This window comes from Muntiacus reevesi, chromosome 20 (genome assembly GCF_963930625.1).
Source record: "Muntiacus reevesi chromosome 20, mMunRee1.1, whole genome shotgun sequence".
In the NCBI taxonomy this organism is placed as follows: Eukaryota; Metazoa; Chordata; class Mammalia; order Artiodactyla; family Cervidae; genus Muntiacus; species Muntiacus reevesi.
This window is the reverse complement of record NC_089268.1, coordinates 31,486,708-31,512,456: the sequence shown is the minus strand read 5'-3', so window position 1 is coordinate 31,512,456 and position 25,749 is coordinate 31,486,708. Positions and strand designations below refer to the sequence as shown.

At 41.0% G+C, this 25,749-nt stretch overlaps 1 protein-coding gene and 2 pseudogenes across 1 annotated transcript; all 3 read right to left on the bottom strand.

Annotated features, from left to right (window-relative positions):
• Positions 1 to 9,784: 9,784 nt before the first annotated feature.
• Positions 9,785 to 10,721, bottom strand: LOC136151111 (putative olfactory receptor 2B8; annotated as a pseudogene).
• Positions 10,722 to 14,503: 3,782 nt separating this feature from the next.
• Positions 14,504 to 15,573, bottom strand: LOC136151103 (glyceraldehyde-3-phosphate dehydrogenase pseudogene; annotated as a pseudogene).
• Positions 15,574 to 24,569: 8,996 nt separating this feature from the next.
• Positions 24,570 to 25,508, bottom strand: LOC136151109 (putative olfactory receptor 2B8). The gene has a single exon (XM_065912044.1). The coding sequence runs from the start codon at positions 25,506 to 25,508 to the stop codon at positions 24,570 to 24,572; it is 939 nt and encodes a 312-aa protein (XP_065768116.1).
• Positions 25,509 to 25,749: the final 241 nt, after the last annotated feature.

Here is a 25,749-nt window from a genome sequence, read left to right as displayed (position 1 = left end):
AGTTTGAATCTGACTGGGAGGGATACAATAAATAAAACCCACAGATTAAGAGCCTAAAAGCAACTCCCAGCAGAAAAGTACCCCAGACGCCCGCATCCGCCACCAGCAAGTGGGGACGGAACGGAGAGGAGCGGGCGGCATTACTTGGGGCTGGATCCGGGCCTGAGCACCCTGAGGACAATCAGAGGGAGCTTTTGTGAGTTGCCAACTTGAACTGTGGGACAGCAAAAGAGACAGAAAATTAACCGGCCCGAACACACTGCCGGCCGTTCGCAGAACAAAGGGACCGAGATTCTGGGCGGCCGAAGCCCGCCGGGAGGGTCGCGGCGAGACGGAGGGCGCGGGCGCCTGACCGGCGCGGGCGGGAACTGCGGCTGGGGACACGGAGGGCAGAGGGCGCGCGCTCCCGACTGGCGCCGGCGGGGACTGAGACTGGGACCGCGCGGGGCAGAGGACGCGCCGCACCCGGGGAGAGAGCGCCCGTCAAGCGCCTGGCTGCCTGGGCCGCTCGGGCGGCGTGGGGACGGAGCGCGGGCCCGGCTTTGTGTGCCGCGCTTTTGTGAATCGCCCGAGGGCTGGAGCCGCGCGCAGCGTGGCGCGCGCTTCAGACGGAGCAGCCCGGAGCCTGAGCAGCGCAGATCGAGAAAAGAGCGCAAGCCTCTCCCGGGAGCGCCGGTCCCTCCCCGCACAGCCCCTCGCCGCAGCGCGACGGAACTAGCTACCTGAATAAGAATCCACCTCCGCCCCGTGTGTCAGGGCGGAAATTAGGCGCGGAAGAGAGACCGGCAACAGAACCCAAATAAACAAAGGGACCGGTGTAACAGATTAAAATCCCTGAAGAAACCACGGACTGACTACACCGGAAGGGCCTGTAGATATCGAGAAGTGTAAGCTGGAACGAGGAGCTATCTGAAGCTGAGCCGAACCCACACTGACCGCAACAGCTCCAGGGAAACTCCTAGATATATTTTTTCTTTTTCTTTTTTTTTTTTTTTTTTTAAGTAAGGAAAAAAAAAAATTTTTTTTCTTTCTTTTTTCTTGGTTCTCTTTTATTTTCCTTTAAAAATTCCTTATTACTCCCCCATTACTCCTTAACTTTCATTTTCATAGATTTTTACGATTTTTTTTAATTACGCAAAACAATTTTTTTTCTCATTCTTTTTTCTTTTTTTTTTTTTTTTCTTCTTTTTTTCTTTTCTTTTTTCTTCTCTTCTATTTTCTTTTTCTTTTTCTCTTATTTCTTTTAAAGCCCTCTAGCACTCCTTTTACTACGCCTTAATTTTCATTTTCAATCCACTATAACCTTACAGAAGAAAGAGAAAGGGAAGAAAAAAAAAAAAAAAAAAAGAAGAGAAGCCCTATTTTTATACCAAACTTCATATATATTTCTAAAATTTCTTTTGTGTGTTTTGGTTTTTGTTTTTAATATAGTATTTTTAAGAGTCTAACCTCTACTCTAGATTTTTAATTTTTGTTTTTCAGTATATGATATAAATTGTGAACATTTAAGAATCCAATATTCAGCTCCCATTTTTATTCACGAGTGTGTTGATTATTCTCTCCCAATCTTGACTCTGTTTTCTACCTCAGAACACCTCTATTTCCTCCTTCCCCCTTCTCTTCCCAATCCAATTCTGTGAATCTTTGTGGGTGTCTGGGCTACGGAGAACACTCTGGGATCAGACAACTTCGTAGATCTGTCTCTCTCCTCTTGAGTCCCCCTCTTTCTCCTCCTGCCCATCTCTATCTCCCTCCTCCCTCTCCTCTTCTCCATGTAACTCGGTGAACCTCTCTGGGTATCCCTAACGGGGGAGAAACTTTCCACCATTAACATAGAAGTTTTATTATCAGTGCTGTATAGTTGGAGAAGTCCTGAGACTATAGGAAGAATAAAACTGAAATCCAGAAGCAGGAGACTTAAGCCCAAAACCTGAGAACACCAGAAAACTCCTGACTACATGAATCTTTAAGTAATAAGTGACCCTACAAAAGCCTCCATACCTGCAACGAAACCAACCACCACCCAAGAGCCAATAAGTTCTAGAGCACGACATACCACGCAAATTCTCCAGCAACGCAGGAACATTGCCCTGAACGTCAACATACAGACTGCCCAAGGTCACACCTAACACATAGACCCATCTCAAAACTCATTACTGGGCACTCCATTGCTATCCAAAGAGAAGAAATCAAGATCCGCACACCAGAACACTGACGCAAGCTTCGCTAATCAGGAAACCTTGACAAGCCAATCGTCTAACCCCACCCACTGGGTAAAACCTCCACAATAAAAAGGAACCACAGACCTCCAGAATACAGAAAGCCCACTCCAGACACAGCAATCTAAACAAGATGAAAAGGCAGAGAAATACCCAACAGGTAAAGGAACATGAAAAGGGCCCACCAAGTCAAACAAAAGAGGAGGAGATAGGGAATCTACCTGAAAAAGAATTTAGAATAATGATAATAAAAATGATCCAAAATCTTGAAAGCAAAATGGAGGTACAGATAAATAGCCTGGAGACAAAGATTGAAAAGATGCAAGAAATGTTTAATAAAGATCTAGAAGAAATAAAAAAGAGTCAATTGAAAATGAATAATGCAATGAATGAGATCAAAAACACTCTGGAGGGAACCAAGAGTAGAATAACGGAGACAGAAGATAGAATAAGTGAGGTAGAAGATAAAATGGTGGAAATAAATGAAGCAGAGAGGAAAAAAGAAAAAAGGATCAAAAGAAATGAGGACAACCTCAGGGACCTCTGGGACAATGTGAAACGCCCCAACATTCGAATCATAGGAGTTCCAGAAGAAGAAGACAAAAAGAAAGGCCATGAGAAAATACTCGAGGAGATAATAGCTGAAAACTTCCCTAAAATGGGGAAGGAAATAGCCACCCAAGTCCAAGAAACCCAGAGAGTCCCAAACAGGATAAACCCAAGGCGAAACACCCCAAGACACATATTAATCAAATTAACAAAGATCAAACACAAAGAACAAATACTAAAAGCAGCAAGGGAGAAACAACAAATAACACACAAAGGGATTCCTATAAGGATAACAGCTGATCTATCAATAGAAACCCTCCAGGCCAGAAGGGAATGGCAGGACATACTGAAAGTAATGAAAGAGAATAACCTACAACCTAGATTACTGTACCCAGCAAGGATCTCATTCAGATATGAAGGAGAATTCAAAAGCTTTACAGACAAGCAAAAGCTGAGAGAATTCAGCACCACCAAACCAGCTCTTCAACAAATGCTAAAGGATCTTCTCTAGACAGGAAATGCAGAAAGGTTGTATAAACGTGAACCCAAAACAACAAAGTAAATGACAACGGGACCACACCTATCAATAATTACCTTAAATGTAAATGGGTTGAATGCCCCAACCAAAAGACAAAGATTGGCTGAATGGATACAAAAACAAGACCCCTATATATGCTGTCTACAAGAGACCCACCTCAAAACAAGGGACACATACAGACTCAAAGTGAAGGGCTGGAAAAAAATATTTCACGCAAACGGAGACCAAAAGAAAGCAGGAGTCGCAATACTCATATCAGATAAAATAGACTTTCAAATAAAGGATGTGAAAAGAGACAAAGAAGGTCACTACATAATGATCAAAGGATCAATCCAAGAAGAAGATATAACAATTATAAATATATATGCACCCAACATAGGAGCACCGCAATATGTACGGCAAACACTAACGAGTATGAAAGAGGAAATTAATAGTAACACAATAATAGTGGGAGACTTTAATACCCCACTCACAACCATGGATAGATCAACTAAACAGAAAATCAACAAGGAAACACAAACCTTAAATGATACAATGGACCAGCTAGACCTAATTGATATCTATAGGACATTTCACCCCAAAACAATCAACTTCACCTTTTTCTCAAGTGCACACGGAACCTTCTCCAGAATAGATCACATCCTGGGCCATAAATCTGGTCTTGGAAAATTCAAAAAAATTGAAATCATTCCAGTCATCTTTTCTGACCACAGTGCAGTAAGATTAGATCTCAATTACAGGAAAAAAATTGTTAAAAATTCCAACATATGGAGGCTAAATAACACGCTTCTGAATAACCAACAAATCATAGAAGAAATCAAAAAAGAAATCAAAATGTGCATAGAAATAAAAGAAAATGAAAACACAACAACCCAAAACCTATGGGACACTGTAAAAGCAGTGCTAAGGGGAAGGTTCATAGCATTACAGGCACACATCAAGAAACAAGAAAAAAGCCAAATAAATAACCTAACTCTACACCTAAAACAATTAGAGAAGGAAGAAATGAAGAACCCCAGGGTTAGCAGAAGGAAAGAAATCTTAAAAATTAGGGCAGAAATAAATGCAAAAGAAACTAAAGAGACCATAGCAAAAATCAACAAAGCTAAAAGCTGGTTTTTTGAAAAAATAAACAAAATTGACAAACCATTAGCAAGACTCATTAAGAAACAAAGAGAGAAGAACCAAATTAACAAAATAAGAAATGAAAAGGGTGAGATCACAACAGACAACACTGAAATACAAAGGATCATAAGAGACTACTACCAGCAGCTCTATGCCAATAAAATGGACAACTTGGATGAAATGGACAAATTCTTAGAAAAGTATAACTTTCCAAAACTGAACCAGGAAGAAATAGAAGATCTTAACAGAGCCATCACAAGCAAGGAAATCGAAACTGTAATCAGAAATCTTCCAGCAAACAAAAGCCCAGGACCAGATGGCTTCACAGCTGAATTCTACCAAAAATTTAGAGAAGAGCTAACACCTATCTTACTCAAACTCTTCCAGAAAATTGCAGAAGAAGGTAAACTTCCAAACTCATTCTATGAGGCCACCATCACCCTAATTCCAAAACCAGACAAAGATGCCACAAAAAAAGAAAACTACAGGCCAATATCACTGATGAACATAGATGCAAAAATCCTTAACAAAATTCTAGCAAACAGAATCCAACAACATATTAAAAAAATCATACACCATGACCAAGTGGGCTTTATCCCAGGAATGCAAGGATTCTTTAATATCCGCAAATCGATCAACGTAATACACCACATTAACAAATTGAAAGATAAAAAACATATGATTATCTCAATAGATGCAGAGAAAGCCTTTGACAAAATTCAACACTCATTTATGATTAAAACTCTCCAGAAAGCAGGAATAGAAGGAACATACCTCAACATAATAAAAGCTATATATGACAAACCCACAGCAAGCATCACCCTCAATGGTGAAAAATTGAAAGCATTTCCTCTGAAATCAGGAACAAGACAAGGATGCCCACTCTCACCACTACTATTCAACATAGTGTTGGAAGTTTTGGCCACAGCAATCAGAGCAGAAAAAGACATAAAAGGAATCCAGATAGGAAAAGAAGAAGTGAAACTCTCGCTGTTTGCAGATGACATGATCCTCTACATAGAAAACCCTAAAGACTCTACCAGAAAATTACTAGAGCTAATTAATGAATATAGTAAAGTTGCAGGATATAAAATTAACACACAGAAATCCCTTGCATTCCTATACACTAACAATGAAAAAACAGAAAGAGAAATTAAGGAAACAATACCATTCACCATTGCAACAAAAAGAATAAAATACTTAGGAGTATATCTACCTAAAGAAACAAAAGACCTATACATAGAAAACTATAAAACACTGATGAAAGAAATCAAAGAGGACACAAACAGTTGGAGAAACATACCGTGTTCATGGATTGGAAGAATCAATATTGTCAAAATGGCTATTCTACCCAAAGCAATCTATAGATTCAATGCAATCCCTATCAAGCTACCAACGGTATTTTTCACAGAATTAGAACAAATAATTTCACAATTTGTATGGAAATACAAAAAACCTCGAATAGCCAAAGTAATCTTGAGAAAGAAGAATGGAACTGGAGGAATCAACCTGCCTGACTTCAGACTCTACTACAAAGCCACAGTCATCAAGACAGTATGGTACTGGCACAAAGACAGAAATATAGATCAATGGAACAGAATAGAAAGCCCAGAGATAAATCCACGAACCTATGGACAGCTTATCTTTGACAAAGGAGGCAAGGATATACAATGGAAAAAAGACAATCTCTTTAACAAGTGGTGCTGGGAAAACTGGTTAACCACTTGTAAAAGAATGAAACTAGAACACTTCCTAACACCATACACAAAAATAAACTCAAAATGGATTAAAGATCTAAATGTAAGACCAGAAACTATAAAACTCCTAGAGGAGAACATAGGCAAAACACTCTCCGACATAAATCACAGCAAGATCTTCTATGACCCACCTCCCAGAATATTGGAAACAAAAGCAAAAATAAACAAATGGGACTTAATGAAAATTAAAAGCTTTTGCACAACAAAGGAAACTATAATTAAGGTGAAAAGACAGCCCTCAGATTGGGAGAAAATAATAACAAATGAGGAAACAGACAAAGGATTAATCTCAAAAATATACAAGCAACTCCTGAAGCTCAATTCCAGAAAAATAAACGACCCAATCAAAAAATGGGCCAAAGAACTAAACAGACATTTCTCCAAAGAAGACATACAGATGGCTAACAAACACATGAAAAGATGCTCAACATCACTCATCATCAGAGAAATGCAAATCAAAACCACAATGAGGTACCATTACACGCCAGTCAGGATGGCTGCTATCCAAAAGTCTACAAGCAATAAATGCTGGAGAGGGTGTGGAGAAAAGGGAACCCTCTTACACTGTTGGTGGGAATGCAAACTAGTACAGCCACTATGGAAAACAGTGTGGAGATTTCTTAAAAAACTGGAAATAGAACTGCCATATGACCCAGCAATACCACTTCTGGGCATACACACTGAGGAAACCAGATCTGAAAGAGACACGTGCACCCCAATGTTCATCGCAGCACTGTTTATAATAGCCAGGACATGGAAGCAACCTAGATGCCCATCAGCAGATGAATGGATAAGGAAGCTGTGGTACATATACACCATGGAATATTACTCAGCCGTTAAAAAGAATTCATTTGAATCAGTTCTAATGAGATGGATGAAACTGGAGCCCATTATACAGAGTGAAGTAAGTCAGAAAGATAAAGAACATTACAGTATACTAACACATATATACGGAATTTAGATAGATGGTGGCGATAACCCTATATGCAAAACAGAAAAAGAGACACAGAAATACAGAACAGACTTTTGAACTCTGGGGGAGAACGTGAGGGTGGGATGTTTTGAAAGAACAGCATGTATATTATCTATGGTGAAACGGACCACCAGCCCAGGTGGGATACATGAGTCAGGTGCTCGGGCCTGGTGCACTGGGAGGACCCTGAGGAGTCGGGTGGGGAGGGAGGTGGGAGGGGGGATCGGGATGGGGAATACATGTAACTATATGGCTGATTCATGTCAATGTATGACAAAACCCACTGAAATGTTGTAAAGTGATTGGCCTCCAACTAATAAAATAATATTAAAAAAAAAAAAAAAAAAAAAAAAAAAAAAAAAAAAAAAAAAAGAATTCAAAAGGAGGGAATGCCCTAGTGTTCCAGGGTATAGGCTCCCTGCTTCTTCTGCAGGGGGCATGGGTTCAATCCCTGTTCTGGGAACTAAAGAGGGAAAGCTTGGAAAGGTAGATATCATTGAAAAAGTTACAAAACAGAACTGAATTTTAGGTACGTGGTATCTTTTAAGTGATCTTTCTTTTATTATTTTAGCCTGGGATCTAGATACATTTATTATCTGTAATTTATTCTGAAGGAATATACACATCCAAATGATGCTCAAGCATTTGCTTAAAACAAATAAGTCTGTTTTGTGGCAGTCCTTAGGAGCAGACAAGCAGCTGCTCACTCAAGAAAATAGGCTTTGTGACTTCATGTGACCTTGAGGGTTTCTGTACCAAAGTAAGTATCATTGAGGGATTTTTAAGTGACTACTTGCGCATAACTATCAAGACCTAATTGAGTAATAAGGAAAGGGGCAAATTTCTCACCATTCAGAGTACACAGCACTCCAAACTGCTTTTAATCAGGTATATGTTCAGCATTACTGTGGGGCCAAAATACTTGGTTTCACAAGTGTTTAATTCAAGGGTGAAGAGTGTGGTGCTGTTAGGAGTATAGATAGAATCTTGACCCTGTATATAACTTCCCCACACTGCCCTTTCCAGGTGCAAGACCACTTCTCAGGCAAATTCTTTGAGTGGGTTCAGGACCCAGGAAGATGGTTAGCTGCTAGCTAGGGAACTGTGTGATAGTTGCCATGCTTTTGTCTCCACTAGGAGACATAAATGTAATTACTTACCTACTGGTAAATGCTGGGAAAATCTACCAAAAATCATAAATATTTCTTTGATGATGGCACAATCAAAGCTCTAACCTCAAGAGAAAAATACACTATTTGTGCCATTTAACTTACACAAAAAAATAGAATCCATACCTGAAAATACATGTATGCTATAAACTGAGCTAGAATAGGGATCTAACAGTTAGTATGGCAGATTAATTTTTTTGGAATGTTTATTTTGTTACTCATAATTCAGAACTCTGTGACAGTTATTTCACAAATAGAGAACTATACTAAAGCTTACGCGTTTTTTTTTAAATTAATAGAACAATATTTCATTTTTTCAATTACCTACTGATGAGTCTGAGGATATCTCCACCATACATGGGATTTCCTGGGAATTGGGGGCCATTTTCAATACTTTTATACTTGACTAAATCTGAATTTCATGGGACATTTGGCAGAGGAGAGATTCTAAGGTCTTAACCAATTGATGCCTAAATCAAAGAGTTTATAAAATGGCATGATGAGAATAATCTAAACATATTTTACCCTTTGAAACTTTTGCTGCATCACAGTAGCTAAAATGTGTAGAATATGCAGTAGAACTTGGGTGCTATGCTACTCAGATATAATGCCCTCAAAATTTCCTCATTTAAAAATCTCATTTTAGAGAGGAACTAGGTGTTTCACAAAGTTAAAATAACCAACATTGTACCTCACATCAGTGTTTTTCTTCTGCTGTGTACAAAAATGCATAAGAACTACCTGGTGTTCTCACCACCGAAGGGCTACAACTGTCCCTGCCAGCAGCGCATCATCCCCTTCGCTCAGTGAGTCCTATGCGCCGTCTTCTCTGAGATGCTCCTCCACAATAGGGCTGCTGCACTGCTGAGGGTACAGTTGCACCTGATGTCTGAATGGCTTTACTGGGATTAATGCAGCAAGATTTTCTTGGAGATTCATCTTTATTTTCCCCACAAGTGCTCCACCTACAGCAGTGAAAAACATCTGATCAAACCATCAAACCATGGAATTTTAGTATAGCCATGACCAGTATAAAAGAATGAATAGTATCTCCTAGTAACTCCTAGAAAATATTATTAATAATATTTCTTACAGTGTTCTGGTGGTTTTATGTTGTAATTTATGCTTCATGTAATATAGACCCATGTCTTTTTGCAAATAGATGTGGAACAATGTACCCAAATGGGAGTGCAAACAAGAAAAGTTATTGGAGATTTTTAAAACAGTAATTACAAAGCAGATACTGTCAGAACACTGAATCAGCATCTCTGGAAGTTGAAATGAATACATGAACTTAAAATCTGAACACTAACTTTTCAACAGGAATGAAGTAAACCAATTCCCTTCATTGGGAATTGTCAGAGGGAATTTTAGATGACTCTTAAGGGAAACACACATACATCTAAAGAGCACTGGTGTTCAAGACCCATCCATCAAACTGTCCTCCTCAGCCATCATCTGGAGTCAGAGTCCTTCCAAAGCACCTTCTTCATCGCTCCCTTCATATCCCTGTTCCTCAGCGTATAAATGAAGGGGTTGGTCATGGGGATAATGACAGTGTAGAAGAGACATGAACTTGTCCTGATCCTGGGAGTTGTTGCTGCTGGGCTGATAATACACATAGATGGCTGTGCCAAAGAACAGGGAGACCACCATGAGGTGGGATCCACACGTGCCAAATGCTTTTCTCTGCCCTGCAGTGGACTTGATTCTTAAGACCGCCCTGACAATCCGACCATAGGAGAACATGATTAATGCAACAGGTGTGAGAAGCATGATGACACCAGCAAAGAAGATCACATACACATTCACGGTGATGTCAACACAGGCAAGTTTGAGAGAATGAGAGACCTCACAAAAGAAGTGGTCTAATTTATTTCTTCCACAACGAGGTAAAAGGAAGACAAGCTCTTTCTGCAATAAGGAGTTGGCAAAACCAGTGATCCATGAAGCAGAAGCCATCAGAGCACACAGACGGGGGTGCATGATTACCGTGTAGTGAAGGGGCCTGCAAACAGCTGCATAGCGGTCAAATGCCATAACTCCTAGGAGAATACATTCTGTACCTCCCAACGCCAGAGAGATGTACATTTGAACTATACATCCACCAAAGGAAATGGATTTGTCTGCTCCACTGAGATTAAATGGGAACTGGGGAACAATGCTGGTGGTGTGGCACATGTCCAGAAAGCTCAGGTTAGAGAGGAAAAAGTACATAGGGGTGTGAAGACGTGTGTCCAAGTAGGACAATGCAATGATGGTTGTGTTTCCCAGCAAAGTGAAGATGTAGAAGATCAAAAGGACCACAAAGAGGACTAGCTCAAGTTGAAGCCTGTCAGAGAAGCCCAGTAAGATAAATCCAGTGAAAGAACTTTCATTTCTCTGTTCCATCCTTTGTTAACACTTGGCTCCTGTCAAATCAAGCATTTAGCAATTTATTAAAGGTATCTTCCCCAAAAAGTGCAGGGATAAAGAGGAAAATTTGTCATGTTCAAACACATGGTCATTTGATTTATATGCAACTACTTGAATTAATGATGTACCTAGTGAAATTGAGCTCTATATTATCACAAAAAGTTATATATTGATAATTAATATAAGAAAATAATACATAATAATACTAAGATCAAATAATGAACCTTGGTTTGCATCAATCTTACATATCAAGTGCCTATTCCAGATAGAGTTTAATAGGATTAAAGTATGATCATTATACATGTACATTTTAGAGAAAGTAGGAAAGAGGGAAATCAAGGGAGAGTGTGTAGAAAGAGTAAGAAAGATGTAGACAAAGGGAGAAAGCTTATTTTAAATATGTCTCTCATAATTCTACATAACTGGATATGCAGATACATCACAGGTAATAGTGGCTTCTCTTGTGGCTCAGCTGGTATAGAATCTGCCTGCAATGCAGGAGACCTGGGTTCTATCCTTGGGTTGGGAAGATCCCCAGGAGAATGGAAAGGCTACCCAATCCAGTATTCTGGCCTGGACAATTCCATGGACTATATAGTCCATGGGGTCACAAAGAGTCAGACAGGACTGAACGACTCACTTCACATGGAATAGAATAATACAAAATAATCTCTAAAATGCATTTAGATATAGAAATATATGAGCTAGAATGTACTTGTACAAAAGATTATATTACATTCAAAGTATCACTATGATACTGCCTCATGTAAACATTTTGGCAGAATAGTTACTCTACTCCTAATACATGATATTAGTGAATGCTATATCCTGGTCTTTTTGTATAGTACTAAAAAGTAAATTGCTCAAGGCCTGAAAAATCACTTTCAATTATATTGCCTAACTCTTGCGCTTAAGATACCTAAAATTACTATTGCAATTTAACAAGAACTCTGAAAATTGAGTCACTGCACATAGTCAGTTCCTGGGCTTCCCTGTTGGCTCAGTGGTAAAGAACCCACCTGCCAATGCAGGAGACGGAGGAAACACCCATTCAATCCCCGGATTGGGAAGATACCTTGAAGAAGAAAATGGCAACCCACTTCAGTACAGAAGATCCTGGTGGGATCGAGACCATGAGTCCAAAAGTGTAGGATATGACTTAGTGACTAAACAACAGAAGTAGTCAGTTCACAGTAGAAATTCAAAATCCAGTGACCTGCACTTACATTTTCTTTCTGTTGATTTCATTTTCATATACTACCAACAACTAAAATGCCTGGAATTCCTATAGGAGACAGGATTATTCACTATCAACATTTTAATGGCAATGAAAAACATGTAAATGAGGAAGAAATGGATCAATCATAATCTCAGAAATAACACTTCTAATCAGTATGGACAGAGATTGGCCAGGTTAGGGACAAGAAGCTGAAATGGGAATTCCTTTGCATGCTGTTTATTGAATGAATGTTCTCAACACAAAGAGAATCAGGGAAGAAAAACAGACCAGACAAATGTGCTGAGCAAGAATGTGATCTCAAATGCAATAGCATGAACCTGATCCCATAGAAAGCTGGAAAATGACTCTCCAAATAGAACTATCTGCTGGTAAAAATATTCTGTCTTCACTTACACAATCAATGCTGCCTGAGCATTTCAAGTGGGGCAGATAAAGAACTGAATTTTAAGTTCAACTTTAACTCAGGTAAATTTAAATACCTAGTCATTTAAATGAGTATACTTACTACTATACAGAATAACAAGCTGTGGAGCATGCATTGGGTCAGATGTAGTCCCACCTTGACAAAAGGGCAGCCTTTTATATATCCCACAGGTCTGTCATTGACTGCAAGCTGCCCCAAACACATTCAGGAGTCCTCCCAGCAATGTGCCTCCCATTCAACTGATGGCAATTTTCTGAAGAAGGAAAGAGCTGTGAAGCTATCAGTCAACACTCATGACAAACACGGTGTGGATTAGTGCACCAGCCAGTAGAAAAGATCTGAGCTGGACACTGAGAACATTCATACAAAACATAGAGTCCATTCATAAGTATGTGCAAGGATGGAAGGACAGTCACCAGTGTACATTATACATCACCTTGTCATTTGCCTAATTTACTGATAAATTAAACATTCAGATCACCTCTTCTGACCCACATTTCTCCTCTCAAATTGGTATTTCTCCTCAATTGAAGAATGATCATTTTTCATTAACAATAAATTCAAAACTGCATTGACACAATAACCACGAAATGGACATTTATTGCTGTAACTGCAAAACCAGCATGTGGAAATGTACACATGTTCGTTTCTTTAAGAAAATGAACATTTTAAAACTACAGATAATGACAATACACTTTAAGAAACATTCTGTAATTTCAGAGAAAATAAGGAGCTGAGGAAAAAAATGAAAGTGTATAGTCTAATATTTTCACATTCACATATATGCTATTATTCAATTACTGAAGGACATGTTTTATTACAGCCAAAAATCTTGTATTTAAATTTTTCCATATATACATACTGAGACATAACGAATATACTACAATAGGATGAAATGTCTAGGAACAAAATGTTGGCTTCCATAAGGAACAGTTAAGTTTAGTTCTTAAAGTTGGTGAATTTCTATAGGAATTTCTGTTTCTTTTGCCAACTGACATGTATGTTACTCAATTTAGCCTTTAAAGAACACTTGCAACTGAAAACAAGCTCACTTACCAATTCCTTAGGTACTACAGAGATCCAGTTCCAGTCCTCTGTTTTATTCACCTTATGAGAGTGTACTAAGCTCATTCTCTACCTCATTTCCAAGTTCCTGCCTTTAATACAGTACCGGGCATTGGAACCTGGGTATGTAGACTAAGGACTCAGGTTGTACAAAATGAGTATATAAGTTGACTCTATCAGCGCTGGAATATCCTTAAGATTCTCTTAAGCAAAAAGATGCTTTCTCTTGATAACTTCAAATACTTTCACAGGATACTGAAGATCAGCAATGTGTCTAGCTGGTAGGATGACATGGGAAGGCAATTTCAAACTCTCAGAATTCCTTCTGAATATAATGTCTTGGCTCTATGCCAGACAGCTCATTATGAAAGCATGAGATTGGTATGAAACAGCAGTAAAACTGGTCTGGTGAAAACTGTTTACCTGGCTGAAGTCTCTGAAGAATGGATGTCTTGTACTGTTAATTAGCTGATGTCACCTAACTGCCCAGAGATGACAATCCTCAGGGAAAATGAATATCAAAGAGAATGCAAGAGGATACCTAATCTGCCTCTTTTGTAACTTCTCATAAATGACAGAGGTCAGATAACTCCCTAGATTTTGCAGTTATCTTAGCTCTCCTCTTTTAATGGCTTAGGTATTTTACTAAACACTTGAGATTTTTTGACACAATTGCAAAAAAAAACCAATAACTGCATATATAAATAAGAACTCATTCAGTTACTTAACTTTAAATATAAGTTAATTTTTACCTAATATTCATAACCAAATTCTTTTTTCTTTGTTTTATAATTAAATTTATTTATATATATATATATATTTGGGGGGGGGGGGTGTATAGGGTACTTTTATTGATGGTAAACGACAAGGCAGGGCTCCCTAAGCCCCTCCCCTTCCTCAGGGCCTTGGGGATGGAAACTGTGGAGGTCGGGAGATTCTCAGTGTGGTGGAGGATCGAGGTGGTGCAAGGACTCCCCAGCAGCTGAGGAACTGTCTCTTCCTCTCGTGCTCCTGCCGGGACTGGGGGTTCAGGGACCTCACTCCTTGGAGGCCATGTGGACCATGAGGTCCACCACCCTGTTGCTGTAGCCGAATTCATTGTCGTACCGGGAAATAAGCTTGACAAAGTGGTCATTGCGAGCAATGCCCGCTCTAGCATCGAAGGTAGAAGAGTGAGTGTCGCTGTTGAAGTCGCAGGAGACAACCTGGTCCTCAGTGTAGCCTAGAATGCCCTTCAGAGGGCCCTCTGACGCCTGCTTCACCACCTTCTTGATCTCATCATACTTGGCAGGTTTCTCCAGGCGGCAGGTCAGATCCACAACGGACACGTTGGGGGTGGGCACGCGGAAGGCCATGCCAGTGAGCTTCCCGTTGAGCTCAGGGATGACCTTGCCCACGGCCTTGGCAGCGCCAGTAGAAGCAGGGATGATGTTCTGGGCAGCCCCTCGGCCATCACGCCACAGCTTCCTGGAGGGGCCATCCACGGTCTTCTGGGTGGCAGTGATAGCGTGGACGGTGGTCATAAGTCCCTCCACGATGCCGAAGTGGTCATGAATGACCTTGGCCAGGGGGGCCAAGCAGTTGGTTGTGCAGGAGGCATTGCTGACAATCTTGAGGGTGTTGTTATACTTCTCGTGGTTTATGCCCATCACAAACATGGGGGCATCGGCAGAAGGCGCAGAGATGATGACCCTCTTGGCGCCACCCTTCAAGTGAGCCCCAGGCTTCTCCATGGTAATGAAGACCCCAGTGGACTCCACCACGTACTCAGCACCAGCATCACCCCACTTGATGTTGGCGGGATCTCACTCCTGGAAGATGGTGATGGCCTTTCCATTGATAACGAGCTTCCTGTTCTCCGCCTTGACTGTGCCGTGGAACTTGCCGTGGGTGGAATCATACTGGAACATGTAGACCATGTAGTGAATCTCAATGAAGGGGTCATTGATGGCGATGATGTCCACTTTGCCAGAATTAAAAGCAGCCCTGGTGACCAGGCGCCCAATGCGGCCGAATCCGTTCACTCCGACCTTCACCATCTTGTCTCAGAGATGCGGCTGGCACAGCACGAAAGTTATGGCTATCTGTCGAACGGGCAGGAGCAGAGAGCCAAATTTATTTATTTTTAATTGAAGGGGAATTGTTTTACAGTATTGCATTGGCTTCTGCCAAACATCAATATGAATCAGCCATAGGTATACCTATGTCCCTTCCCTCTTGAGCCTCCCTCCATATCCTACTCCTCTAGGTTTTACAGAGCCCCTGTTTGAGTCCCTGAGTCATAAAGAAAATTATAACCAACTTCTAAGAGATCACAGAATTAAAGTTTAGGCAGATTTTAATGTTCAAGGTAATATATTAAACAGCAACACCCACATTTTACTCCCAAGCTTCTAATGTGGCTTAAGAAAAATATCAAGTCCTCTATGACATCGTTCATTTGCTATCAGAGAGTTGCAATAGTTTACTTAAACAAACAGAAAATCTATTGACTTTTTAAATGGAACTTCCAGGGTTTCCTACAGTTCAAATCATCTTTCCATTTATGATGGACATGATTGAGTTAATCAAGATAGCCATAATTGCTAAAGTAAATTGAAAGAAATTTGAAGGGTATTGTGTGTATTGAAGTTTGAAGATCAATCAATTTCAAAACAACTTATACACTTGACTATACAAGGAAAAGGCAGGAATACTTAACATCTGTCTATGGAAGGCTTTGGCCTAACCATCAAATGCAGCTTCAAAAAATCTAAAATTTCTTCTCCCCACTAGAACACATTTTGTTTCAGAGTAATAGACCACTGTTAGTTAGTAGTATAAGCTGTCTCAGAGAAAGCTATTTAGGTTTGAAGCATCTTGGTTTTTATATGTTATTAGTCAGAAAAGCACAGAGCTTACATTTTATAGCCAGCCATTGCCCATATAACCATGAATTCTTTTTTTTAAATAACATTCTATCCGTAGAGAGAAACTATCTCTTCCTTAAAATAGCCTTAATTAGAATTTTCTCAGTAATCTCTCCACTAGTTAAATCCCAAATAATATTTATAAGGAGGCCTAGTAAAGACCAATATGTCACAGGGTGTCCAGAGATGGAGAGAATCACAGACCTGCTGTTAACACATTTTCCCGGTTCAATCTTGCTGAGGCAAATATTAATTGGCAAAATAATGTTGCATAATAATTTGACATTTTCTAGTAATGCTTACTTGAAATTATATGCTTTTTTCCCTATGCTATTTTTCAAAATTCTTGTTTTATACTGGAATATAATACAACAAAAGCATGATCTATTTTTTATGTAAAAAATCTACAACTGAAGATTCATCAAAATAAAATCATTATTAAAGACCCTGTTAAGAGGATAATAAGCTACAAACTGGAAGAAAATATTTTCAAACTGCTTCTCATAGATCTTGAGTGATCAAGCCTGCTTCCTGGTCCCAAAGTTAAATCTTACTCAGAGATCATGAATCTGACATCATTCACCATAAGCTATCAGCAGTATACTTACATATTTGAAAAGTTATTCCCTGATGGCCCAACTTCCAATCAGCCTCCATCTAGATGCTGAATGAGATTCTCCCTTTGAGAACATTAAGAGGGCTTGACAAGCCTTCAAATGTGGGAGCCACTAAGAATAAGGTGGAGCAGAAATACTCCACAATTGTTGACAAGCTACGCCTCTGCCAGAGAGAGAAGGTGGGGGACAGAAAAAGTGGTAAACAGAGACAGACGCTTCTTTAAGCTACTGGATTGTCAGGGTCTTTTTCTTATAGCAGCCTAGCCTTTAATTCAACTAATAGAGTTTTCCTCTCACATTTCTGGATTTTCCTCCCAATCTCGTGAAGAGTCTTAAAATTCTCTATTCAGTTCATTTCAGTCGCTCAGTCGTGTCCGACTCTTTGCAACCCCATGAACCACAGCACGCCAGGCCTCCTTGTCCATCACCAACTCCCGGAGTTTACTCAAACTCATGTGCATCAAGTCAGGGATGCCATCCAGCCATCTCATCCTCTGTCGTCCCCTTCTCCTCCTGCCCCCAGTCCCTCCTAGCATCAGGGGCTTTTCCAGTGAGTAAACTCTTTGCATGAGGTGGCCAAAGTATTGGAGTTTCAGCTTCAGCATCAGTCCTTCCAATGAACACCCAGGACTGATCTCCTTTAGGATGGACTGGTTGGATCTCCTTGCAGTCCAAGGGCCTCTCAAGAGTCTTCTCCAATACCATAATTCAAAAGCATCAATTTTTCAGTGCTCAGCTTTCTTCACAGTCCAACCCTCACATCAATACATGACCACTGGAAAAACCATAGCCTTGACTAGATGGACCTTTGTTGGCAAAGTGAAGTGAAGTCACTCGGTCATATCCGACTCTTTGCGACCCCACAGAATGACTGTAGCCTACCAGGCTCCTCTGTCCATGGGATTTTCCAGGCATGAATACTGGAGTGGGTTGCCATTCCCTTCTCCAGGGGATCTTCCCGACCCAGGGATTGAACCCAGGTCTTCCACATTGCAGGCAGACGCTTTACCATCTGAACCACCAGGGAAGTTGGCTAAGTAATGTCTCTGTTTTTTAATATGCTATCTAGGCTGGTCATAACTTTCCTTCCAAGGAGTGAGCATCCTTTAATTTCATGGCTGCAATCACCATCTGCAGTCATTCTGGAGCCCAAAAAAATAAAGTCTGACACTGTTTCCACTGTTTCCCCATCTATTTCTCATGAAGTGATGGGACCAGATGCCATGATCATAGTTTTCAGAATGTTGAGCGTTAAGCCAACTTTTTCACTCTCCTCTTTAACCTTCATCAAGAGGCTTTTTAGTTCCTCTTCACTTTCTGCCATAAGGGTGGTGTCATCTGCATATCTGCAGTTATTGATATTTCTCCTGGCAATCTTGATTCCACCTTGTGCTTCTTCCAGCCCCACATTTCTCATGATGTACTCTGCTTATAAGTTAACTAAGCAGGGTGACAATATACAGCCTTGATGTACTCCTTTTCCTACTTGGAACCAGTCTGTTGTTCCATGTCCAGTTCTGTTGCTTCCTGATCTGCATACAGGTTTCTCAAGAGGCAGGTCAAGTGGTCTGGTATTCCCATCTCTTGAAGAATTTTCCACAGTTTATTATGATCCACACGGTCAAAGGCTTTGGCATAGTCAGTAAAGCAGAAATAGATGTTTTTCTGGGACTCTCTTGCTTTTTCAATGATTCAGCAGATATTTGGCAATTTGATCTCTGGTTCCTCTGCGTTTTCTAAAACCAGCTTGAACATCTGGAAGTTCACGGTTGATGTATTGCTGAAGCCTGGCTTGGAGAATTTTGAGCATTACTTTACTAGTGGTAAATTCTCTATTACCCAATCATTAAATGTTGAGGTGCCTCAAACCTTGGTCTTCAGTCTTCTTCTTTCTCTAAAATCTCTCCTCATGTAATGTCCTTCATTCTTTTGGTTCCCAGGAGTAATGACCATCAGCAGTCGCTAGGAAAAAAAAAAAATAGAATCTGGGTAATGAACTCTAACCGTTTCGTTTTTTGGTGTTTTTTTTGTTTTTTTTTTTTTTTTTTGTCTTTTCCTTGGTGTTTAGTCTTGTTTCACTTTCTCATAGGGTACCTGGTACAGAGGCATTGGGCCCCAAACCTCAGCTCAGGGGACTGTGTGCAGAAGCGCTGCAAATGACTAAATTCTAGATGTTGGCAGCAGGCCATATGCAGAGACATTGCACCTGGCACTGGGGTGTGGAGGCACAGGCAACACAACTGCACTTGCCTGGGGAGAAGCCTGCCACCCGCTTCCGGATGATGAGAGAACCCAATCAAGCAACCTGCAGGTGGGCTGTCCAGCAGAGGGCATACTCTAGATGCTGAGCTCCCGTTTCTTCATTTTATGATTAAAGAGTAAAACTTCCCTTTCCTTCTACTTTTGTAAAATATTTATTTATTTTTATGAATTTATTTGGCTCTGCCAGGTCTTAGTTGCGGCATGGAGGACCTAGTTGACCAACCAAGGATCAAACCCAGGTCCCCTGCACTGGGAGTGCAGAGTCTTAGCCACTGGCCCCCAGGGAAGCTCCTTCCTTGACTTCTGAACTGAATTCTATCCTGTTTTATTGGCACAATCAACACCCAGCAGAAGGCCATTTTTTAGAGCCTAATTTCAAAGCATTGGTGCCAGTTGCAAATGTCTTTGACAGTCAGAAACTCCAAACTTTGTATTTATGATCCAGATTATTTTCATAGGCCACCAGACTCTTTGTCATACTCTAGGCTTTCCAGAAAAGGGAACTTGAAACAAAGGTTTATGCACAAGCACTTAATGCAAAATGACATACAAGATCAAGAGTGAAAGAAAAGGAACAGAAGAGGAAGGAAAGCGGACTTCTCAAGGATACATTATCAAATTCACCATTGGTATGGAATAACTAGGTGCTCAATCACGTTTGTCCCCCTGAAGCATTTCTTAGGAGACATCCAACAGATCCCTAACACAGGAGAAGAAAGGAAAAATAATCTACACATCAGCTCTCATTACCCATTAGTCAAATCTTCACTCTGAATCTGAGCAGTCCCATGTAGGAGCCATCCTGGTGACAGGCCCCACTGTGTACCTACTTACTGATTTGTTCACTTTGTTTGTTAACCTTTGGCCATGCTGTGTGGCATGTGGATCTTAGTTTCCTGACCAGTGATGGGCCCCTCGACTGCTGCAGTGGAAGCAGGACTCTTAACCACCGGGCCACCAGGAAAGACATTCCACTGAATGGATTTTTTTCTTTTGTTTTGGCTGTGCTCAGTCTTTGTTGCGGCTCTTCATTGCTCCATGCAGACTTTCTCTAGCTGCGGTGCAAGGGATTCTCACTGCTATGGCTTCTCTTTGGGGACCACAGCTCTAGGGCAGGCCGGCTTCAGAGGTATGGCTCATGGGATCTAGAGAGCTGGCTGGGTAGCTGTGGCGCATGGCCTTAGTTGCTTTGCATCATGTAGGAACTTCCTAGACCAGGAATGTAACTTGTGTTCGCTGCATTGGCAGCAGGATTTTACCACTAGACTACCAGGGACGCCCCCACCTTATTGGTGACTGGGGAAGAGGCTATGGAAATACACTGTGACCTCCTAGACCCTCCATGTGGAACAAAGAACAGACCCTAACAGTTACTATTTATGGAGGTAAAGAATGCGCAAAGAAAGACAGGACAGGCAAGCAGGAGAGTAGCCATAACTTAAACAATAAATCGATCACAAGGACTTGGAAACTGGCCTTCACCATATGAACATTCCAGGCCATCCTACTTGAAGATGAGAGATTACATCAAGGAGATGGAAACCATGACAGCTGTGGCAATCCTGGATCAGGAAACCCTAAGCAGACCCAGTAGCGAACTGCAGGCATTTGAGTGAGTCCAGCCAAGATCAGAAGAACTATCCGGCTAAGCTTAGCCCAAACATTCCATTTGAATGCAGGGTTCCAAAGAATAGCAAGGAGAGATAAGAAAGCCTTCCTCAGTGATTGATGCAAAGAAATAGAGGAAAACAACAGAATGGGAAAGACTAGAGATCTCTTCAAGAAAATTAGAGATACTAAGGGAACATTTCATGCAAAGATGGGTTCGATAAAGGACAGAAATTGTATGGACCTAACAGAAGCAGAAGATATTAAGAAGAGGTGGCAAGAATACACAGAAGAACTGTACAAAAAAGATCTTCATGACCCAGATAAACACAATGGTGTGATCACTCACCTAGAGCCAGACATCCTGGAATGTGAAGTCAAGTGGGCTTTAGAAAGCATCACTATGAACAAAGCTAGTGGATGTGATGGAATTTCAGCTGTGAAAGTGCTACCCTCAATATGACAGCAAATTTGGAAAACTCAGCAGTGTCCACAGGACTCGAAAAGGTCAGTTTTCATTCCAATCCTGAAGAAGGAATTCATAGGGCTTGGACTCCATCTGAGGCCTGTCCATGCTGATCGTGCTCGGCCACCTCTCCAGTGGACTCTGAACTCTCTGCTTAGTGCCTGTGGGAACGAAAATGGAAGGATAAGACCCCCTCCGGACAGAGGAATCTTGAAGATCGTATCCAGGTTACTCATCACCTAAGAGAAAACAGACACTAATCACCCCTGCATCCAGACAGTATCTATCGGAATGTAAGCACAGGCTTATCGGTTATTAACTGGTTGGAGTGTAACCTCGGGCTTATTATTAACTGTTTGAACACATAACACATGAATGATGGGGTTATTGTGATTGTATTTACCCTTCCTTTGTAAGCCTCAAGGGATTTGGGATGGTGGGTTTGGACACGTACACATGAAGTATAAAAGATTTTCACAAATGCTGGTTGGGGTCCTTGGCTAAGAGGAGACTCTGCCTTGGGCCCGCTGGTGTAATAAACTGCACTCCACTATCTGCATTGTCCTTCTGAGTGAGTTTGTTTCCCAGAAAGCATGGCAATAACAATCCCAAAGAAAGTCAATGCCAAAGAATGCTCAAACTACTGCATGATTGCACTCATATCACACGCTAGAAAGTAATGCTCAAAATTCTCCAAGCCAGGCTTCAACAATACGTGAACCGTGAACTTCCCAAAGCTCAAGCTGGTTTTAGAAAAGGCAGAGGAACCAGAGATCAAATTGCCTACATCCACTGGATCATCGAAAAAGCAAGAGAGTTCCAGAAAAACATCTGTTTCTGCTTTATTGACTATGCCAAAGCCTTTGACTGTCTGGATCACAATAAACTATGGAAAATTCTTCAAGAGATGGGAATACCAGACCACTTGACCTGCCTCTTGAGAAACCTGTATGCAGATCAGGAAGCAACAGTTAGAACTGGACATGGAACAACAGACTGGTTCCAAATAGGAAAAGGAGTACATCCACGCTGTATATTGTCACCCTACTTATTTAACTTATATGCAGAGTACATCACGAGAAACATGGGGCTGGAAGAAGCACGAGCTGGAATCAAGATTGCCAGGAGAAATATCAATAACTGCAGATATGCAGATGACACCACCCTTATGGCAGAAAGTGAAGAGGAACTAAAAAGCCTCTTGATGAAGGTGAAAGAGGAGAGTGAAAAAGTTGGCTTAAAGTTCAACACTCAGAAAACTATGATCATGGCATCTGGTCCTATCATGAGAGGGTAACAGGCAGGAAGGCCAGGGGTCTCCAAACGGAGGAAATAGGCTGCAAGCGTCAGACATTTTTATCTCTCATAATTGGCAGGAGGAAACAAACTGGCGACATTTTTTTCCTTCTCTATACAAACTTAAAAGGTTTCTCTTAAAATGCTGTGTTGCCATGACACCTGGTTTCACCTGAAGCTAACTATTCTCAAACCTTGAGTTAACCAATACATTTTTTCTTATGGAAATGTTTGTCCTAAGCTATGTTAATGTGCTATGCATTTACCCCAGACTCTGTAAATTCCGCCTAATGGCTCAGAAACTACTTGACAGACCAGTGTGTTATACTCAGGTATTGTTCCCCTAATCTAGGTAAACGAAACTACTTGTTTGGTAATCTGCCCTTCTACAAGATTCAAGTCAATCGTTTTATGGCCTGGGATGAATTCTCTGGTGCCAAGATTATCACAAAATGCAAGTTATGGATGAGGGGCCTGGTGCCATTCTGAGTTTTAAGACATTCCTTTCTTTTCATTAACAGACTGCAAGTGACTATATAACATCCAGCTGAAGACTAGCAGGGGGGCACTCTTTCTGCCCCCTTCTGATGTCTATGTCAGAAGGTTTCTCTATCTCCTTATAACTTAATAAAACTTTATTACACAAAAGCTCTGAGCGATCCAGCCTCGTCTCTGGCCCCGTATTGAATTCATCTTCTCCGGAGGCCAAAAACCGGTGTCTTATCGTTCAGCAGCAACCTTTCAATCACTTCATGGGAAATAGATGGGGAAACAGTGGAAACAGTATCAGACTTTATTTTCGGGGGATCCAAAATCACTGCAGATGGTGATTGCAGCCAAGAAATGAAAAGACACTTATTCCTTGGAAGGAAAGTTATGACCAACCTCGATAGCATATTAAAAAGCAGAGACATTACTTTGCCAACAAAGGGCCGTCTGGTCAAGGCTATGGTTTTTCCAGTAGTCATGTATGGATGTGAGAGTTGGACTGTGAAGAAAGCTGAGCACCGAAGAGTTGATGCTTTTGAACTGTGGTGTTGGAGAAGACTCTTGAGGGTTCCTTGGACTACAAGGAGATTCAACCAGTCCATCCTAAAGGAGATCAGTCCTGGGTGTTCATTGGAAGGACTGATGCTGAAGCTGAAACTCCAATACTTGGCCACCTCATGAGAAGAGTTGACTCATTGGAAAAGACCCTGATGCTGGGAGGGATTGAGGGCAGGAGGTGAAGGGGACGATAGAGGATGAGATGGCTGGATGACATCACTGACTTGATGGACATGAATTTGGGTAAATTCCGGGAGTTGGTGATAGACAGGGAGGCCTGGCGTGCTGCAGTCCCTGGGGTCGCAAAGAGCTGGGCACGACTGAGCGACTGAACTGAACTGAACTGATCTGAAGCTTAGCCCAGCTAATCTTTATCTCATAATTGTGAGATAAATTAATGATTGGTGTTTTAAGCAACTAATTTTTGAAGTGATTTGTTATATAGAAAAAGCTAACTGATATCTACCCTGTGTCATCTGAAGACATGTATTGTAGCAGTAGCAAATCTTTGGAGATAATAAAATGTAAGTATTCCTTATAGCATTTCAGTGGTTTCTTGTTCTTATTTTGGCTGTGTTTTCATGTGATATATTCACACGTCATTTTGAAAACAGATGTGGAATAGTGTACCTAAAGGGGAGTGCAAACAAGAAGCTTTAAAAAACAATAACTACAAAACAGATGCTGTCAGAACACTTAATCTACGTCTCTGAAGTTGAAATGAATACATGAACTTAGAATTTGACCACTCACTTTTCAATGGGAACGAAGTAAACAAATTCCTTTCAGAGTTGTCAGAGGGAATTTTAGATGACTCTTGCGGGACACACAGATACATCTAAAGAGCACTGGTGTTCAAGGTCCTTCCATTAAACTGTCCTCCTCACCCATCATCTGGAGTCAGAGTCCTTCCAAAGCACCTTCTCCATTGCTCCCTTCACATCCTTGTTCCTCAGCGTATAAATGAGGGGGTTGGTCATGGGGATAATGACAGTGTAGAAGAGAGACATGAACTTGTCCTGATCCTGGGAGTTGTTGCTGCTGGGCTGAAAATACACAGAGATGGCTGTGCCAAAGAGCAGGGAGACCACCGTGAGGTGGGATCCACACGTGCCAAACGCTTTTCTCTGCCCTGCAGTGGACTTTATTCTTAAGACCGCCCTGACGATCAGACCATAGGAGAACATGATTAATGCAACAGGTGTGAGAAGAATGATGACACTGGTAAAGAAGATCGCATACACATTCATAGTGGTGTCAACACAGGCAAGTTTGAGAAAAGGAGGGATTTCACAAAGGAAGTGGTCTAATTTATTTCTCCCACAAAGTGGTAAAAGGAAGATGAGCACTGTCTGCAACAAGGAGTTGGCAAAACCAGTGATCCATGAAGCAGAAGCCATCAGGGCACACAGACGGGGGTGCATGATTACTGTGTAGTGAAGGGGCCTGCAAACAGCTGCATAGCGGTCAAATGCCATAACTCCTAGGAGAAGACATTCTGTACATCCCAAACCCAGAGAAATGAACATTTGAACTACACAACCACCAAAGGAGATGGATTTGTCTGCTCCACTGAGATTAACCAGGAACTGCGGAACGATGCTGGTGGTGTAACATATGTCCAAAAAGCTCAGGTTAGAGAGGAAAAAGTACATAGGGGTGTGAAGACATGGGTCCAAGTAGGACAATGCAATGATGGTTGTGTTTCCCAGCAAAGTGAAGATGTAGAAGATCAAAAGAATTACCAAGAGGACCAGCTCAAGTTGAGGCCTGTCAGAGAAACCTAGTAGGATAAACCCAGTGAAAGAACTTCCATTTTTCTGTTCCATCCTCTGCTAGCACAGGGCTCCTGTCAAACCAAGCATTTAACAATTTATAAAAGGTATTTTCCAAAACAGAGCAGGGTTGAAGAGGAAAATCTATCATGTTCAAAGGCATGGCCACAGGATTTTAGGTACAACTATTTGAATAAATCATGTACCCATTGAAATTGAATCTTAACTCAATTAGTTCTATACTATTCAAAAAAGTTATATATTGATATTTAATACAATAAAATAATAAATAAAA

Excerpts from the sequence above, each read along its gene's own strand:
- LOC136151109 (XM_065912044.1), bottom strand. The coding sequence starts at position 25,508 with ATGGAACAGAAAAATGGAAGTTCTTTCACTGGGTTTATCCTACTAGGT.